General features: G+C 33.7%; 1 protein-coding gene across 1 annotated transcript in view; it reads right to left on the reverse strand.

The window, feature by feature from the left end:
- LOC145259759 (poly(A) RNA polymerase, mitochondrial-like) overlaps positions 1 to 20,793 on the reverse strand; it is a 46,108-nt gene that overhangs the window by 17,955 nt on the left and 7,360 nt on the right. The window contains exons 2-4 of the mRNA XM_080117493.1: positions 15,108 to 15,304; positions 7,069 to 7,278; positions 4,051 to 4,263 (exon numbers count right to left, since the gene is read on the reverse strand). Of these exons, the coding sequence (XP_079973619.1) occupies positions 4,051 to 4,263; positions 7,069 to 7,278; positions 15,108 to 15,304 (620 nt within the window). The remainder of the gene's footprint in view (positions 1 to 4,050; positions 4,264 to 7,068; positions 7,279 to 15,107; positions 15,305 to 20,793) is intronic.

A 20,793-nucleotide genomic window follows, 5' to 3' on the forward strand; every position in this document is an offset into this window, starting at 1 on the left:
TTTGTATATCTGCTAAATACTGCGGTCATTTGCATCAAACCTGGTATTGTTAGAAAAAGCAATCTCTTGGATACTTAATATGAAAAAATTAGAAAAAAAAAATCAATTATTTCATGTAAAAATGTTGTTTTGTTTGAAGGGGGCGGTCAGGTAAAAGTTCTTGCTTTTGACGCTGTTTGTAAATTGCACATACATGAATGGTCAATTTGTTTTATTTTAAAAAGCTAAATTTGCAACGTCAAGGGGGGATAAATTGATCAAAAGAAAAATATCATGTCAGCAAAGAAACGAGTTCTAGTAAAAAAATAATTTCATATCTCATATACAGGGTAATAAAAAAACAAAAAACAAAATGCATAATTTTTTTCATAAAACTTAATAACTTTGTTCTTTTTGCTTTCAGAAGTACACCAAATACTGGAAAAATTTTCTTCCCCAACAATCAAAAAAAAAAAAAAAAAAAAATGTCATCGTGGTCCAATTCCTAATGTGTTCACTTACGAAGTTAAGTTGTGCAAGTTCGTGTCCCCCACAATGAATTTTTTTTTACTTTTAATAAAAAGATCTGAGCTCCAATCTATGGTTCCTCCTCGCCAAACTTTCACGAAAAACACTCGCACACCTGAAACCACTATCAATAATTTCCCTCACTCTTTATCTATGCCTAAACCTAAACGTAGATTCCATGAACAAAGCTTCTTTATTAGAACAGCACGCCTGTGGAACTCTCTTACGTTTTCTTGCTTTCCAGCTGACTACAAAATGGTTCTCTTCAAGTCTAACGTGAATAAGTTCTTGATGAGCCGTTTCCCTTAAGTAATCTAATTTACCAAATTTTCACTATTCACAATTACTGCGATATTGTCCCATTGACCACTGTACACTCATTAGCCCTTATCCTCGAGTGACCTCGAGGCCTTAATAAGTGATGTCTACTTTGTGACCTTGATACGTGTGCTTACACGTCCTTGACCCCTGATCGCGGCCCAGTTATGATCTGCACCCTGGTCGGTACAGTTATGATATGGCGACTGGGCAACCAGGTCTGCCAACCGTTAGTACGTCGCGTCACCCAGTGAGTTCTTTGTTAAGGCGTTGGGGATTCTTCTCGGATGCTCGGTCCTCAAGGCCTGTTCTCTGTGGATCGTCTAGTTATCCTGGGTGTTCGTTGATGGATACGGTGTCACAAATGGCAAATAAAGAATGTACATATATATATGGATCAACGCACATCAGCAACAAAACTCCGGAGGTTAGTTAATATAATATATATTTCGGAAATTCATAAAAGAAGTATTTACAGCATATACATAGAGTTGACAATTAATTCAAGCAAGCAGTTAGTTCTACAACTGAGCTTCTGTTGTTGAAATACCTGGTCGGTATCGCGGACTTTGCGTAATTCTCGTTAAGTAATCTACACGTTATAAGCGTTGAGTTATCAGGCAACAAGCGAGGGGGAGAGAGAGGAGAGGTGATTCTGCCGAGACTCTGATTCCGGACTCTCTCTTCTCTTCTGTTCTCTTACTCTTACTTCTTACTTACTCTTTGATTTTCCATTTCTTTTATAATACAATTATGGAATGATGACGACACCCATGTTCGTCATCAACCAATCAAATTGCTTGATTATAATTCGACGGGGCCTTTTCTCATTGGTTGATTATACTTCGACAGAGCCCTTTTTCATTGGTCCATTTCCAAAATTGGATTGACTCCTCCCTTAATTAACGCCAAACTTACACGTTGTATTAATTAACTCCTCCCTGGCTTACTAATGGAATTTTTCATATACAGGAAAATTATTTTTCCTTTGACTTAAAGTAAATCACACGATTTTATTTGTTTTAAAATTATCTATTGATCTCACTTTTCGCTTTGATAATTCAAAGGAATTTTAGTTTATCTTTGAATTAAGTTCTGGTTGTCGGCCATTCTATTATATCAGACATTTTGTTTACGTCAAAAGACCAAGAATGCATTTGTCGCTTTGAACTTATCGGACAACACATTTTCCCATCCGAGCAAAAATATTTCATAACTTACATTTTCGGTCGACCTGATTCACCAAATGACAATTCTCGATACGTTATCTTATTGTTTTGAAATTTCGGACAATTCATTTTTTTCCTATCCTTAGTTCTCAACCATAATGCCGAGTCACTGCGTGTGTTTCTCTTAGATCAAAAGCAACCTGACTTTTCAACTTGTCAAATTCACAGGTCAACTTTGGCTCATAGTTTTGCCAATTGCGGGTGTGAAATCCCCACCCCTCCGGCTACTGTACCACTATGATTCCGGCCATCGTAGATCAAAAATATTTTATGCATTCTTTTTCGCTTTTGAAGTCTAGAATGTGCTTTAACCTCTCGCTACAAAGGCACTCTTGCCGCCACCATTTCAACAACAGACTTAGCTCAGAATTTATTCACAAAAAAAAAATTAATAATAATTTTTATTCCTTCAACCCGATCATCGTCCGGGAACAAAAAATTACTTTTAACCAAAAGAAACGTCACATCAACCCTATAGGTCTGATGTGGCCTCTCTTTAGTGTTACACTTTGTAAAAAAAAAAAATAATACCCCCCCCCCCCCGAAAATGTCCCATTTTTTTTTTTTTTTTTAAATTTAACCATATTTAACGATCAGGGAATGCTGGGGGCCATCCTGCTAGTATCATATAAAGGCTACTAATGTGTATACAGTCAGTGTATATATGCCATTTAATTTCTAAAATTAAAAAAAAAACAACAAAAAAAACGATTTAAGATGTTCATGTACATACCCATATAAAAGTCAGATACGTGCTAAGATGGAGTACCGATGCCACATTTGGGGAAGTAGTGCTCATAACACTTTTTCTAGTCTGGACAGAGTTCAAAACCAACTTCACAATCTAGTGAGATGGTCTCTTCTGTTCTCTATTGCTAGTCCCAATTTAATTGCCTTCCGACAAGGGCAGAGTAAGAACACAAAGTCAATTCTTAAGAAGAGGAAAATCCAAAAGACATGCACTGGATAGAAACAAAATTACAAATTGTCTCAGCACTCTTTTTAGTCGTGACAGAAATTCAAAATCAATTCTTTCTTAGTGATATTGCTAGCCTTTCTCCACTTAATTGTTATTTTCATGGAATGTGCTTGCCTGAACTTTCTTTCTTTCTCCATGTGCCTAACATAAACTAATTTCTTTGCAAAAAATTCCCCCGTGGAAAATGTTATCATAGGACTGTTTCCCTTTGGGCTGCAACATGATTGTCTTCAAATTTAATGTTAACAAATACTCGTCATAAACTGCTCTCATGATTAATCATTTTCAATCCTCTCATAATATTCACCATCATTAAATGGACAATCTATCAATCTCATTAACTCTTAACCTCGAGTGGCTTATCTATATAAGTGATGACTCATAAAAAAAAAAAAAGATTTCCTGTCAAGCCTCCTATGCTCTTCTCTATTGTACATTTCTTACTCCTTCCACTCCTCCTCCATATTTTTATCTCTCAATTGTATTTTTATTTTCCTCTCTTCATCTCCAAACTGTCAATTTTCTGTTTTTCTTTTTCTCTCTCTTGCGATTGTATATTTCTTCCTCTCTTCCTCCCCCTCTCTACTGTATATTGTAATCCTTTTTCCTCTTCCTTTTATACTCTTTCTCTTTTTCCTGTATGCCCTAACTTCTTTCTGTATAATCCTCCCCCTTTCTCTTTTCCCTATATAACCCCCTTTCCCTTTCCTTTATATAACTCCCCCTTTCCCTTTATAACCCCTCAATTTCTTTTTTCCCTATATAACTCCCCCTTTCCCTTTATAACCCCTCAATTTCTTTTTTCCCTATATAACTCCCTCTTTCCCTTTATAACCCCAATTTCTTTTCCCTACATAACTCCCTCTTCTTTTTTCCCTGTATATTCCCCCCCCCGCCTTTCTCTCTCCTCAGTATACCCCCTTCTTTTCTCACTTCCCTACATACCTCCTCCTTCTCCCTCTTCCATATAAATTCACTTTCTTTTTCCTGTCCAAATTTTCTCAACACTCAACTCACCTGATATTTATCCGGACATAAATTAAGAATCATGTCCAAATCGCAATCCTTTCGACCAACACCATTAATGGATGACCCAAATGGGTCGATATGACAATGAGGAAACAAACCGCAAAGCATGTCTTCAAGAACGGAACAGATGAAAAACCGAAGCCGTTGACCGAGGTCTGTCAATCGTAAATGTTCGTAAAGCAGTTGCATCTGGTCGGATAGCTGATATTTGGAAGAAAAGAAAAAAAATAAAAAAACATTTGGAAGAAAAGAAAAAAAAATGAAAAACAAATGTTGAACTTCAGAGATCATGTAGTTATGTAAGAAAGGTGTTTTCATACTAAAGTTTAAAAAGTGATTTTATCTGCTGATGCAATCGGAAGAAAAGAGAGGATAACTTTTTGTATCCCACCTGTCAATCTTTTAAAACTCTCCTCTTTTTTTTTTTTTTACTTAGGAGTCACTGCTTATCAAGACCCGAAGGCCACTCGAGGATAAGTGTTAATGAAGTAAGTTGGTAGTGTAGTAATCGTTAATAGTGTAAATTGGATAGAATTTGATTATTTTTGGGGACGGCTCAACAAGAACTTGTTTATATTGGATTTGAAGGCTACCATGTTGTATTCAACCAGGAAGTAGGCCAGCAGAACAGTGTTCTACAGGCAGGCAGTTCTTGGAAAAAAGCTTTGTATAAAACAAAAACTAAATGTAGTCCACACTTTGCATTTAAATTAGGACTTATACAGTGCATAATATGGACACAAATTTATTTGAAAATTCAAATATTTCAGATTTACATTAAATTTGATTCATAGTCAGTGATTATGCAATATTTGTTGAATTTCAATTTTGTTTTAGCAATCATTAAGCTGAAACCATGACACATTTTTATTAGAATCAAAATCATGTATGCAATAAATTTTCATAAAAATTAGAGTAAGGATTCTAGACATAAGGTTAAATATCATTAGATGTTGATTCTAATCTTCATAAAGAGCCAAAAAGCTAATGTAAAAGTAATTAATTTTACTTGAAATCAGTTTTCTTCTGGTTATATACAGCTTTTTGTAAATAAATAAGCCGAGCATACGAGGTTACTCTTAACGAGTGAAAAAATTTACATTCACCATGACTAATGTTTATGCAATATTAAAAAACAAAAAAAAAATCAAAGATATGGTTATTGAAAAAAGTGTGAACAAATGAACGGACAAACATTTTTGGGGAAATTTTAACCCTTATCATGCCCCCTGCCAATTAACTAGATGGTTCCAGGTTTTGAAATTCAAAATGGCACAATGTAAACATATTATAAGGTGTTTACAGCTTCTCTCCTAATTTTCGGATTTTTAATCATGTCAAAACGCACTTTATCTCCTTTTGATGTATTGATTGTTGCTATTTTTTCTAATGAGTTAAGGACAAAATAGATTCACTGATTGTGATTGATCTTGTGCTACAAAACAGATACTGTCAAGAATTGTATGTCAACTGATTTAAAGGAATAAATTATAAGATGGTCAACATCATGAACTTTGGAATATAACTTTTTGTCATTTATTCTCTATATTGCTCTGTAATTACATTGAGTTTCTTACATAAGGATTGATATATAATAAGAAAATATTTCTACAGAAATTATATATATATAAAAATGTATATATGTAAAAATATTTTTAACCTTTATATATTTAATTTTAAATAAGAATGTAAATATACTAAATACTAATCATAGTGGGGGTGATTAGTTAAATGGATTAATCCTAATCTTATAAATACAAGACTGATAAATTAAAACATGTATCCATTTTAAATGTGGAAATTGATGAATCGCACAGGTAAGAAATTCATTTTTATAGTATGACAAGGTTAGTAATTGAAATTAAGAATAGGAAATTGGATCAAATGTTTGTAACATGTCTTCTTCCTAAGATTAAGGGTGGTGGTGTTTGATCAACACTGCTGGGGAGCTATGATGTAATATACTGTTTTGTTTTTAAGTCCCCGAAACAGTGTTTTATGGTAAACAACTGATGATCCCTTGAAAAATAAATTATTGGTATTATAGTAAATTCGAGAGCGAGTTGATGCAGTGATTGCAGGTTATTAAATGACTTACTGACTAGATGGTTTTTTTAACGAATGATAAAAAATATTTTTTTCGTATAGTTTTAAAGGTTAAAAACTTCAAAGACTATATATATATATATATATATATATATATATGTATATATATATATATATATATATATATATATATACAGGCAACCTTCTGTCTCTTGATACAATGGCATTTTGCACCTAGTTTGGTTTACTGCAGCATCTGCTGTGGGTAAATAGTCCAATTTTAGATTTGCAGCAACAAGCAAGGGAAGGTGGAAGAAGTTTGCTTTAATTACATTCACTCGGCTGTTATGTATCATGAAGAATCCCCCAGCTATGGGCAAATAGACCCACTGCCTTGTGGATGCCTTGGGAAACGCAAAGGCTAAGGGAGTAAACCCTGACAAAAAATCCGGTCTGGAGTCTCGATAGACAGATGGTGAAACTCTGCAACATCTTTTTGGCAGCCCCTGCAGCTGCGCTGGTACTGACTGCATTGGTTTGCCTTTCCGTTGGAGTCTGCCTGCAACGCCGAAAGAAGAACCATGATAAATGGACAAACCAAGGTTCTCTTATTAACTGCCCAGGCCTGCATCTAGAGAGATCTCTCCAGCTTTGGTGTACTAATATATATATATATATATATATATATATATATATATATATATAAATAGTAGTACGAAAATATATCTATGGCAATTAACACAGATGCATCCAGGTTTCATCACCACGGGGGAATAGTCATGACAATTGCACAGACTTTTGTTATTGTTTTATATAATTTATAATATTATTTGTTTTTATAAATAGTGTTTAGTCTAAATAACTAACCAATCAGATTTGTTACAATTTCTTTTGTATCTAAGGATAAATGTACATTTGCATAAAATTGTGAGAGAGAAAAAAATATCCGAAAATTCTTACGGAGTCGATTGCAAGAAAATCCGAGAGCAATAATGGCGGATCATTTGTTGAATGAACTAAAGTGGTTTTCGATTTGCCTTCATTGGGAACGTGCGTCAGGAAAAGGAGACGGCTTTCTGCTGGAACTTTGTGGTCATTTTGAAAGTGACCCACGGTCGATAAAAGATCGGGGATATTTTCTTCATTTGCAAATTCAATCAAAACATAATCCTAAAATTAGAAAATGTCAAAAAAAAATAAAAAACAAATAAAAAAACGATTTGATTTATTGACAAACGTGAAAAGAAAGGATTGTCTATTTATAAACATGCATACATGTGTTCACTGCGCTGGCCATGATTGTCTTGCTCGTTTTGCTCGACTGCTAGCGCAATAGCAAAGTATTCTCATCTGAAGAAAAACGATAAGTCCAGTTTACATACAATTAACAGATGTTCATTTTGTTCTTATTTTGTTGTTTAAGGATTATAAATGATACTCATTTTTTAGGTTGAATAGCAAACTTGTGAAATGAGACTTTTTATTCCATCGAACTAAAAACACAAGTCAACACTCTCTACAACTGACATCTCAAATGTCCAACTCCAACTGACTGTCTCACACCCAAACTGACTGATTCTCCTCCCTCTCTGCCTTTAGACTGGAATATATGTATTTTTGACTGTAAATCTTAAGATTCTGAGCTTTCTCAGTGAATATCATTCAACCACCCAAAAGCTGACTACTAGAGACATCCAAGGCTTATCTGCAGAGAATCTAGGAAGATTACTTTTTTCAAATCTTAGCATGATTTCCCATTTAATCAGGCATTTATTTTTCAAACAAAAGACAATTTCTGTGTGGCTCAACTCACAATTAAAAATATAAAAATCTTCTCAACCACCAAGTGCCATGACAAATAACACCCTACCTGAGAGTCCATCCTTCAGACGTAACATTCACAGGCAACATGAATTGGAAAATATACATTGAGGACATTGCCAAGGCTGCTGCAAAGAAGGTGGACTCCCTCTATCATGCTAGAAAATTACTCACACCATCCTTTACAAAAAAACCATGCATGGAGTAATATTGTTACATCTGGGCTAGGGCATCTACCACTAGTCTCTCCCTCATAGACAGGAGTCTTCAATCTAATAGGTCTCGCACTATTGGCCAAGCTCCAACTTCTGTCCCATCACCACAATGTGGCATCCCTGTATCCGTTTTACAAATACTTTAATGAAATGTGCTCTGATGAACTCATAGCACCTGTGCCCTTTCAATGCACATACTAAATTCACAAAATTTGGCTTAAAAAAAAACAGAAAAAAAAAACAAAAAAAACCAACTATCTCGCAATCCTGGATAAGTATATGAGAGTGATCTCCCTTTGATGCAGCTTCGATTTTAATTATCATGATAATAATATATGATCGTTGTTGTAATAGTGTTAATTTCGACATGACACAGTCCTTCACCGAAGAAAGAAGTCAGCAAATCGTTATGTAAGAGGAGAACATTTGAAAGAAACAACACAAAAACACAAATAAAATCTTCTGCCAAGAAGTGTTGGACTGAAGAAGTAAACTAAAGGTTGTCTTTTACAATATGATTATTATTATTTGTATTGAACTATGTAGCACAATATTACTTTCTGAATATTTATTAATTTATCTCATTTGGATCAGTTTTATGTTTAAAATACAATGGATACTATTTTTATAAAAATGTTAAGAAACTATATTTGCTGCGTGTTATCTGTTTTTCTGTGCAAAAAACTAATTTATTGCAATATCACGAAAAATATCAGCGTTATCAAAATATGTTCGTTAATTAAATATATTTCATTCCAGGGAATTTCCACAGGTCCTGCTAGTACATATAAATAGCTTTCAATATTTAATACTTGTTTATGTTGGCGATATTTTAACCAACACATTTCAGGTGAAAACATTATTACTTATGTGTCATATCGAACTTAGTATAAGTTCCAAATATCACGAACACGATCTAAGTAGATGATGTGCTGGAAGTATTTGAAAAAAAACAAACTACAATTATGTTCCCAGATATCGTATTGAAAGATGACAAACCCTTAATTTAAGTCAAGGGTTATCTCCCTTGTTTGTTATACTGAATTGGTCACGCACCTCTTCCACATTAAAGCATATGATAAAACTTGATAATTCAATAAATTCTAATTTTACTTGTAATTATTTTTCTACTGAATCATTCCTTTTTTTGTAATTTATACTAATTTTGCCATGTATCGTATGTATGTAATAATGTTTTCACCTGAAATGCGTTGGTTTAAAAAGATGAACACTGTAAACAAGCACCAAGTATTTTTCTATTTAAAGGGAAATAACTCTGTACCCAAAAGTTACCTTCCTTGCCGAAAGACATTTTTTAAGCATTGATTGTTCTGGCAGAGTTATCTGCCCATGATATTCCCTCTCCTAGCAGCTCCTGCCCAGATGTGGCAACAGTACTCCATCCTTGAACATACTTGGCTCTTATACAAGTAGAGAATTGCATCAGCAGTGAGATATCTACTGGAGTGGTAGAATGATCCCACCATTTTTTTTGTACGTTCCATCTCAGATCAGAAGTAATGGTCAGACCAAGAAGTTTGTCAAAACATGGTGCCTCCCCAAGATGAGAGCCATTCATTTCAATTGATGCCAGATGGGGATTAGAGCATTGTTGATGGAAAGATAGAAGCTTGGTTTTAGACGCATTAAAATTTAGCTAACCTTTTTCCCATTGCACCACGTGATTAAAATCAGAGAGAACTTGGTTGTTTACAGCCTTTGAAGTGTTGCCATAAATGGTAATGCCGTCAGCATAAATGTCTGTGAATAATCTTAGGATGTGATTTGAGAGATCATTGATGTAGATCAGGAAGAGAGTTGGGACCAGGATGGACTCCTGAGAGACTCCAGCATTAATACTCTGAGCTTCTGATTTCTGTCCGTCAACCACTACTCTTATGAACCTATATAAGAGAGAAATGATTTAAGAATTGAAAAGACATTTTCAGCTATACTGTAGCTGGAGATTTTGTGGAGTAGACTTTCATGCCATACTCTATCAAATGCCTTTGATATGTCAAGGGCAATTGCCCTAGAAAGGAAGCCTCCGTCGAGAGATTCGCTAATCATATGAAAAATAACTGTAAGCACATCTGCTGTGGATCTAGCAGAATGGAAAGCATATTGCATGCCACTGAGGAGGTTATTTTTGCTGAGGTGGTTGAATACTTCTCTATTTAATACAGATTTTAGCAACTTACTAATGATGCACAGGAGACTGATAGGTCTGTATTGAGAGGGAGATGACCGATCACTTGAATTTTTAAATATGGGACATATTGATGAGGTTTTCCAGGATGTTGAGAAGCAGTTCTCCTTAATACAACGCTTAAACAGCTTTGTAAGTATGGGAGCTAGTTCTTGTTGAAGCTTTTTGAGCACTATAATAGGAATGATGTCAGGGCCAGTTGCTTAACTGGAATCAAGGTTTTTGATTTGCTTGGCAACATTACGCACATATGATAAATATAAAAAGTTTTTTTTTTTTTTTAAACTTTTTTAAAAAAGCCCAACAATCTCGTTTTTTGCGTTTTTATTCGTTTTACACCATGACACGGCATTTTTTATCTTTTTAACTGTATCTTTTGTTTTAAAATTAAAATGCACCCCCCCCCCTCCATTTCTTCTATTTATTTTTTCCCGACTGTTTGTCTCCAATTAATGCTTACGGATTTTGCTTTCGGTTTCCATTCTGGCTGATGGCATTCAAGTCAATTTTTTTTTAATAATGTTAAAATATCATATTTAAGCGGATTTTATGACTGGGCAACAAGCTTCAAAGGTACTATTAAAATGAGGGACCTTTTGTGCTGCAAAATTTTTTTCTTCTACATAGTCGCCAACATTCTTAACGCACTTTTACCAGCGATGAACAATGGCTGTGCATAGGTGTTTATCATGCAAGGGTCCTCTACTTTTTAAAAGTTTTTAACTCAAAAAGTTGAAGAGCTACGAAGACGGGAGTGGTATCATTAAAAGGACTGACCTTTTGTGTTCCGGAATTCATTTTTCTCAATGGACTTTTGCCATGAATTTCAATGATGCATCAATTTGGTATCTTAGGTGGAATAAAAAATAGCCGGTATTACTTTAGGAACACCCCTAATATATACATACGAGATGGACACCTGGCGTAACCCAGTCGTAAAATACACTTAAACATGATATTTTACTTTATGCAGATGCATTATTATAGAATCAATCCTCTATTGATTTTTATATATTGCAAGGAATAATTTGCCTGGTGGACTAAAATACAAAAAAAATTAAAAAATAATAACGATAATGTCGTTCATTAAATTCTGTCTGTGTTTGTTTGCAATATCATGTCAGCTGATATTTGGGCTTGACAGTCTTAAAAATAGTTTTATAGAAAAAAAAACAAAAAAAAAAACCAACTTGTACAGGGGAATATTATACATTACACTGGCCAAGGTTACACTGGTGCAACATAAAATATTCCCCTGTACAAAATTTTTTTTTTTATCTATAAGAGATGAAAGACTATTTGTAAGATTGGATTTTTTTTTGATACTTATTGGATGAATTTCTGTACAAAACATATCTAAGAACACTGCCAGACATATAAATTACTTTTGTGTGAAATTTGCAAAAGATAGGTTCAGCCATTTTGGAATGTATGATGAAGGAACTCGCACACACACAAAGTGACTTTTATATAGATGATAGATAGTAGATAGATAAATAGATAGTAGATATATAAATAGATATATGACGCGTTTGGTGGAAGAACAATGTAAACGCCAAAAGCTGAAATTTTGAGATTTTTGTCGCAAACCTCATAAAATATCAAGGAAAATCTAATCACAACAAAATCATTGCTGAATTCAAAATATTTATGTGAAAATAAGTGTTTGAATATTTGATATACGTCTGTTAAAATGTGGATACTTGAGACCATAGATTTTCATTAAATTCTCTACCTAATTATGTTCTATTTATTTTAATTTTTTTTTCAAACTTGCAAATCAACGAGCACAAACATCATTGTTGTTCATTAAAGTTGAACATATAAAAAATTTAATTTTGTAAGCCTCTTCAAATATGAAGGTTGACCAGTGGGAAAGAGAAACAATAAAACGGAAGCGAAATAGTAGAGATGACAATGTCAGTAGCTCTTCAAAATGAATTGTATGAAAACGCAGACTTGGAGAACCATGTTCCAGCAAGAAAAAATGTTTCGCAAAAATAGGTGTCCCGGAAAAGGGTTGCATTAATATTCAAATCATTCTGGAAAATAGAAAATTACGAGCAAAAATAGCTACATACAGAAAATGGAGCTTACATCGTTCTTCCACCGAACACATCATATATATATATATATATATATATATATATATATATATATATATATATTCTGTAGTAGAGATTTAGAAGGCTATCACAATGCGAGGAATGAGATATAGTCAGGGTTGATGAGAGAAGACAAAAAATATTTTCACAGTCAATCAATGTCGTAGCTCACATGAACCATGAAAACCAACAAATCAGAAGTGCAAGACTAGAGTTTCACCCTCATCCGTCTTAGTGTAAAAGATGAGACGATCACAGTCACACACGAAACATGTAAAAAATGACAAAAATCAACGATAAAGATAATGAAAAAGACGAGTATGTATAAACACCCGTGCATGTATGTATAAAAATACTTTCATTTTATTTATTGATTGTTCACGGATGAAAATGTAACAATATGAAGAATATTATGGGAGTATTGAAAAAAATGATTAATGGAATGAAATAGCTTTGATTATTTATGGAGTAGAATATATTACATCAGATTTGAAGACAATCACTTCCATACATCAAACTACATACTTTTGCCTAAACAACTCTTTTGTTGGTTGAGAGTGATAACGCTCTGCTAGTTAGTAATGACAGAAGTGTCCAACTCCATCTTCTCTCGTAATTCTTACAGTTACACAAGTGTGTTCCGACGCTATTACCTACATAATTTTTTCCGGGCTTGTTAAAATAGAGCCAACAAATTGATTTTTAAAATTGATGTCATTTTAAGAAAAAACGACAATACACATTTGTCATGTCGAAAATAGTAATATATCCAAAAATTATGAAAATTCATCGAGTAGAATAACTGTTATTGTTTTTTAGTAAAAAAAAAAAGGTCCATCGCTATGGTCTTAAACAAAAAAAAAGTGTCCGCCATTAAAGTGTTAAAAAGGGAGATAATTATGTCTACTGTATTCGCAATCTTAAAGATGTTTACATCTGGGGAAAATGCAATTTCACCCAATTTTCCATAAAAATTACTTTTAACTGGAAATAATTTTCTATTTGATGATTTTTCGTACCATTTTTGACATTACAAGTTTTTTAAAAAATCAATCTATAGACTCTTTCTTAACAAGCACCCTTTTTTTTTTTTTAAACTCTTATTCACCCCAAACAAAGCACAGTGCCATTTAGATTTAAGGGACTACTCTTTGGAACCATATTTACAGGGACACTATGGAGGGAGTTGAGCAACGAGATGTCTGTTCACATTACATTTAAACTTCTGCATGGCAGTAAAGTCAAGTAGGAAACCGGGAAGAAATTCCAAAGTCTACCAGTTCAAGGGAAGAAACTATTAAAGTAGAATATCTTCCGGTATCTAGAGATCTCGATAGTGAAGAGGTGGAATTTTGCTGCTTGTCAGGTTAGTCAGGAGTAGTTACATCGAGGGAGCACAAATGCTATGAGTTCGTCAAAGCACATCTCATTAAAATACTTGTAAAATAGGCACAGGGATGCAACATTGTGGTGATGGGACAGAGGGTTGGAAGTTGGTTGATAATGTAGAACCTATTAGATTTGAGACCCTTTTTTGGACTCTGTCTAAGAAAGAGAGAGAAAAAGACTCGTGGCAACTCAATGCATGGGTGAATGGTGGCTTTGTAAAGATATGGGATACTCTCAAGTGCAAGTAGTTTTCTAGTAAGGTAGAAGGAGTCCATCCTCTTTGCAGCAACCTTGACAATGTCTTCAATGTATTTGTTCCGATTCATCTTCCCTGTAAATTTAAAGCCATGAATTGGAACAATTACATTGAAAGCATTGCCAGGGCTGTTACGAAGAAGGAAGGTAGACTCTCTCTACTGTGCTAGAAAGCTACTAACACCCGAAAGTATCCTGTACCTCTATAAGGCCACCATTCGCCCATGTATGGAGTACTGCTGTCACATTTGGGCTGGTGCATCTGCTACTAGTCTCTCACTCCTAGACAAGGTTCAAAAGAGAGTCGCCAATCTGATAGGCCCTGAACTGGCATCTAAGCTTCAGCCTCTGTCCCATCAACGAAATGTTGCATCCCTCTGCTACAAGTATTTTAATGGTAAATGCTCTGGTGAACTGCAGACTCTTGTGCCCCCACGACGTAGACACCCTCAACAAATCAGACAGGCAGCTAAATCCCACCCTCACACAGTAGAGATCCCTAGATGTAAAAGGTATTTCTACTCCAGTAGTTTCTTCCCCAGAACTGCTAGACTCTGGAATTCCATTCTGCTTCCCCAACTGTACTGACATGCAGAAGTTCAAGTGTAACGTGAACAGACATCTTGCTGCCCAAATCCCTACATAGTACCCCAGTAGCTGTTGCCCCTGATAGTAGCCCCCTACACCAAAGTGGCAATGTGCCTTGTTTGGGGTGAAAATGTAATTTAAAAAAAAAAAAAAAGAGTCTGAACGAAGAATTTTCAGACAGCAAGTACAGGTGCTAGTATAGAGCATATCTTCCAGATAACCCATACGCACCTTCCCGTGCAACAGAAAAGAGCGAGTTGGAGTTCTTTTTCATTTTTTATCTACTTTGTAACTGAGCATACAACATGTCGGTTCCCGAACAATGTTACACGTGGTGGACGATGCTTGAACAAGCCATTTCATGCAATGTAAAACAAACAAAAACTGAATTTTTTTTTTAACGTAAAAAATATTTACTTTTTTGTTTTTGAAGTGCAGCGCTGTTTTTATGTTTCCAAATTGTTCGCAATGTCTGTAGACAAAGTCTCCCTCCGATTTGCTGCCGATGCCAATCAAAATGCTTCGCCTTGCTTCAGCTTGACGATGAGCGCACAAATGTTTGAAGGCTTCATTGGCATGATAATAAGAGACGAGGGGGAATCTATCCATCCTTTCTGAAGATAAAGAAAAAAAAAAAGATAGCAAATTAACGCAACATTCTCATTTTTACTTGCGACATTGAAATGTTTAGTGAAAATACTTCAACGTTTATTTGTTAGGATAAAATTAATAAACTTAAAAATAATTCTATTTTTTATAATATACTAGCATGGGTGCCCGGCGTTGCCCGGGTGTTTGGAGGCGTGTGTTGAGCAAGAAAAAAAAAAAAGAAGTGGTAGTAGGAAGGCAGGCTCGAACCTGTACCGCGAAGGAGGAAAAGAACAGGAAAAAAACGTGACATCTTTGCTGTTACGACCACCGCCAAACCGGAAGTGACGTATGTTTAAATTAAGGCTAGACAATCAAAAAGAGGGGATGACTTTCGAAAATATCAGCGAAAAAAGCGACTCCCTCCCTGAAGAAAAGTGCCCAGTTGAGGGTGAAGAAATTAATGTTTTTAGCCAATTTTCCGGTATTTGTCGTCTGAAGGGTCGAGCTTCAAACGATACTAATCTTGTGAAAATCTGCCGCCTCTGACAAAACTTTTAGGCAGACATGCAAACATACATACATACATAAATTTATATATTTGTAGCTCAAATTTTCGACCCAAACCGATTAAAAAGCTTGCCCTATCTCTGAATACCCTTTATGTAAAATTTCAAATATTTAGACCGGAAATTGTCTGAGTAATTTAGTAGAGACCACAGAGGTCAATTTTTTTTAATTATGACCCCTTAACATTTGTTTTGGGCTCAAATCAAGTTATTAAGTTAGATCCATGTCCAAGGAACCTATATCTAAAATTTCAAGTGTTAAGACCCAAAATTGGCGGAGGAGTTTGGTAGAGTTCTCAAAGGTCAAATCGTTGAACTTTGACCCCTTAACAGCCAAACTTCTGTCCGAAAAATGATTACAAAGATTTTCCCAAATCTCACTACCTTGTATATTAAATTTTGAGTCTGTAGACTGAAAATTGACAGAGATATTGTGTACGGAAACGTACACAGAAAGACAGACACTTTCACTTTTATAGATATAGACATTATTATTATGCGCTTATGTCAACGGATCATCAAATCTAAGGGAGATAACCAGCATAGAAATGGTAAAAATAAGCATATTTTGCAAGATATAATTTGGGACGCTGAAATAATCAGTAGAACAATGAAAGAATGTTAAAATATAAAAAAAAAAGATTACACGATTACTGTAGCCGAGTTCCGGAAATTGCTGAAGCAGTTTATGAAAAGGAAATAAGTTAGCGAAGTTAATCAAAAATATAACCATGTTAAGTAACAAACTAAACTTATTAATTAACGTATTACACAAAACAAAAGTAAACAACCTGTTACAATGAAACTATGCTAATTAATGAACAAAAATTAAATAAACTTGTTAATTAACCAAGAAATTGTTGTCCAATTAGTCAAAGAAAAATGCTTCCCTTATTTAAGAGACCCCCCCCCCAAAAAAAAACCCCGAACACTTTATCTTGTGGAGAATCTTTGAACGTTGTTATTTTTTCCTAATCATAGACAGAAATGACTGATTACTTAAAATAAAGAAAAACAAATTTCTTATTTCTTAATTTTTTATTTTCGTTTAAAAAAAAAAAATTACATCGACGGTTTAAATACTTCAAAATCTCCTTCAAAAAAGTTTTCTATTTTCGTTGTTCTGTGCACGTTAATTATTATACGCTCCAAATTATAACTTGCAAAATGAAACTACAGAATAGTAAAATAAATAAATAAATAAATAAATATATAATATAAATAATAATAATTATTGGCAGTTTAAATACTTCAAAATCTCTTTCAAAAAAGTTTTAATCATCATGACGCTGATTGATTACCTAAAATAAAGAAAAACAAATTTCTTTTTTTGTGTCCAATCATTTTTTTTCGTTTAACATTATTTCATTGTTCTACTGATTATTTCAGCGTCCCAAATTATATCTTGCAAAATATGCTTATTTTTGCTATGTTTATGCTGGTTACCTCCCTTAGATTTGATGATCCGTTGACATAAGCACCTATAATATATATATTATACAGTATATAATATATAATTGATTAGATTTTTTTGGAAAAAGAATTCCAGCAGAGTGCTCAATTAAAAGGAAAATCCAAATTGTAAGAGCGTATTTATATTTTGTGTACAGAAAGTTGTTAGTTGAGACAGATCATTGGTACCGTCGGTTTCAAGCCCGATAATAAGGCCCGTTTAAGGTATCCTTATCAAGCTCTCTTCAGCCAATATTCGTCGGTTATAAGATAGACGAATATTGGCTGAAGAGAGCTTGATAAGGATACCTTAAACGGGCCTTATTATCGGGCTTGAAACCGACGGTAATAATGATCTGTCTCAACTAACAACTTTCTGTACACAAAGTATATAATATATATATATATATAAATAAATTTTGTTGTATTTCTATATAATTTAATTTAAAATTTCCATTTCTATTATTACTCTATTTCGGATATTGAGCTTTCTTTATCTACTTGAGATTGTCGTATAAATATTTATACGCATATTTATTTGAAATGTAGATTTACAGTATGATACAATCTGTACGGACGAAGGATTACAGATTGTATAATACTGTAAATCTAAAGTTCAAATAATTTTTTTTTTTTTTTGAGGAGTTTTAGTGTATCTGGACACTACACAATCATTCTATTTCTTTTTTTTAATTAGTTTTTAATCATTTTTATTCCTTTTTATTATCTAGCCACACTGATGAGTTGTGATACAACGAAACAGTACTGTATGTGGATGACTATATATATATATATATATAAATATATATATATATATATATATACACACACACGAGTCATTCGAAAAGTAAAGCCTTCTATTTTCTTTTAGAACTCAAAAAAATTGAAGAGCTACGAAGACGAGAGTGGTACAATTAAAACAAACAACCATTTATGCTGTAGAATTTATTTTTCTACGTAGTCATCACAATTCTCAACGCATTTTTGCCAGGAATTCAATAATGTATTTTTGCTTCTGATGCACATCTGTGAGAGGTTGCTTTTTTAATTTCACATTGTCAATATCTAGCAACAGGGAGATGAAACGTTCAGGTCATGAATCCATAAATTCAGTCATCATAACAATGCAATTTGCATATCTCCCTGATCTGTCCTGGTGAAACAAGAAAATAGGAGGCATTACTTTTGGGATGCCTTCGAAATGCCTCGGCATAAAAAGCATTTATAACCCTTGATGTTTTTTTCTTATTGAACTGATAAACAAATTCATATACACCAATATAATTTTCTTTATATGGTTATGCTCCACCCCCACCTGTTAAGCTTTTCATATCTTTCAACATTTCTTTAATCCACTCTCATATTTACAGTCTGGAAAGTTTTTTAATCTTTGGTTAGTTGGTTGTTTTTGTTTTACGGCATATCAACCTTTTTCAGGTTATTTAATGCCGAACCTAATTATTTTGAGGATTGATTTTTAATGGAGTATATTTTTTTTTAAGTCAGATTCTATTTAACCCATAGTTGGGGCCCAAACAGGTACTACCACTCCAGGTCAGAGTGGACCTGGGAGCAATGGCAATTAAAGGGTGGCTCCACACTCCCCAAGGCCCGCAAGGTGGGGCCTCACCATTGGATATAGTTTTAGGTCATATCCAGGACCTTTTAATCTTTAAAATTATATTAAAAAATAAATCTTTTTTAAAAAATCTATTGTTGGAAAAAATTATTTTGCTATTAAGTCAAATAACTTCCTGTAATCGTTGAATCCATTTGCTTTCATGAATGAACATTAATCCTAATGTTATTTCTGGGATCTTCAATTTACTATGAAACATTGTTTTGGGGATTTAAAAATTAAACAGTATTTAAAACCATGTTGATAAAATCTCACCTCTCTTCAAAAACAAGAACAAAAATGTTCCAGATATTGGACCTAGTTTCTTGTTCCAGAGTAATTCAGCTAACCTATTCATGCTATCATATATATATATATATATATATATATATATATATATATATATATATATATATAACTGAGGTCAAATAAAAATTTACAAAATTTATTTTTCAAAAATACAAAATGTAAATTATGTTCAAATCTTTATATTAACATTTTTATGTTGCTATTTTCAATATATATATATATATAAAATCTACTATTGAACGTAAAATTACTACATTTAATAGTGGTAAACATATTGGTCCATCACGTTGTCCCATTTATCTAAAATTACCATGGTTGGGTCCTGATGGCCTTCATATTGTTAAAAGGATTTCTTCTGCTACTCAACGTTGTTTTCCAGCTACTATGCTTAGAGTAGTTTACACAACTCGAACCTTTTTCTCTTCTTTTCGTAAAGATGTTTTGCCAACCATTCAAAAGAACTCTGTTGTTTATAAATTCGTTTGTCAGTGTGGAGCTGACTACGTTGGCAAAACATCCCAAAGATTAGAAATGAGAATATCCCAACATATCCCTCGGGATATTCGACTACACCAGGTTTCGAGAACATCTGGGCACTCCCAAGCTCATGAGTCCGCCATTGGCAATCACCTGTTGAGTATAAATAGGTGTGCCGATCAATATTCCGATGGGTGGTTTTCTGTTTTATACAGTGCTAGGTCGAACTATCATCTCAATATCATTGAGGCGTTAGTTATTAACAACTCTCGACCTAGCCTGTGTAGACAAAAGATTCTGAAACAGCAGTTGGAGATATTCATTGATTTAAAACCACCTGAACAGTGAGAATTTTTTTTTTTTTTTTTTTTTCTCACTGTTCTTCCAACTGAAACCAAAATTCCCCTCTTCCCTCATTCGTTTTCTTAGTTTTTAATTTATCATTCTGACGTTTCCTCTTAGAGGGTCAGACGATAAGGCCTTAAGGAAATTTTAATTTCACCTGCCCATTTCTTGTTTTTTGGTATTTAAATTAAATTATGTTTCCTCTGAAATTTCTCCTTCCATTTTGTTGTACCAAAAATTTACTTACATATTTTCGAGGTCGGTACAACTCACAATTTATCAAAACGTTAAACAAAGTTATACGTATTAAAAATAAGTTAATCGTTTTGAAGTGTAGGATGGAATTTCTTAAATCTTGCCGCCTAAATCATGTTGCTCCCGGTTATATCTGCCATCGTATTTCTAAAATTAAATGTAGAAATACATTGGTAGTTCAACGTGTTTTCCTACAAGATGAAATCCTGTTTAATTCTGATACATATAATTCGTTACGTAGTAAACACCTTTTACTTTGGGCCACGGTTTGGAAAGAACTATCTTTCTTTGATAAACTCCGTTTTTCTAGGTTTTTATCCATCGGCGATAATTTTACCCGTATTAAATGTACTTCTTCTTATGATAAATATTTAAAAAATTTAATTACTAAGAAGTTTGGGATTATAACAAATTTGGATAAACATATATTTAATTATTCTTCTCATGTTTTGTCCAATACAGAAGAATTTGTTTTATCTGCTGGCTTACA

This window comes from Euprymna scolopes, chromosome 35 (genome assembly GCF_053919585.1).
Source record: "Euprymna scolopes isolate OS-2025 chromosome 35, ASM5391958v1, whole genome shotgun sequence".
NCBI lineage: Eukaryota > Metazoa > Mollusca > Cephalopoda > Sepiida > Sepiolidae > Euprymna > Euprymna scolopes.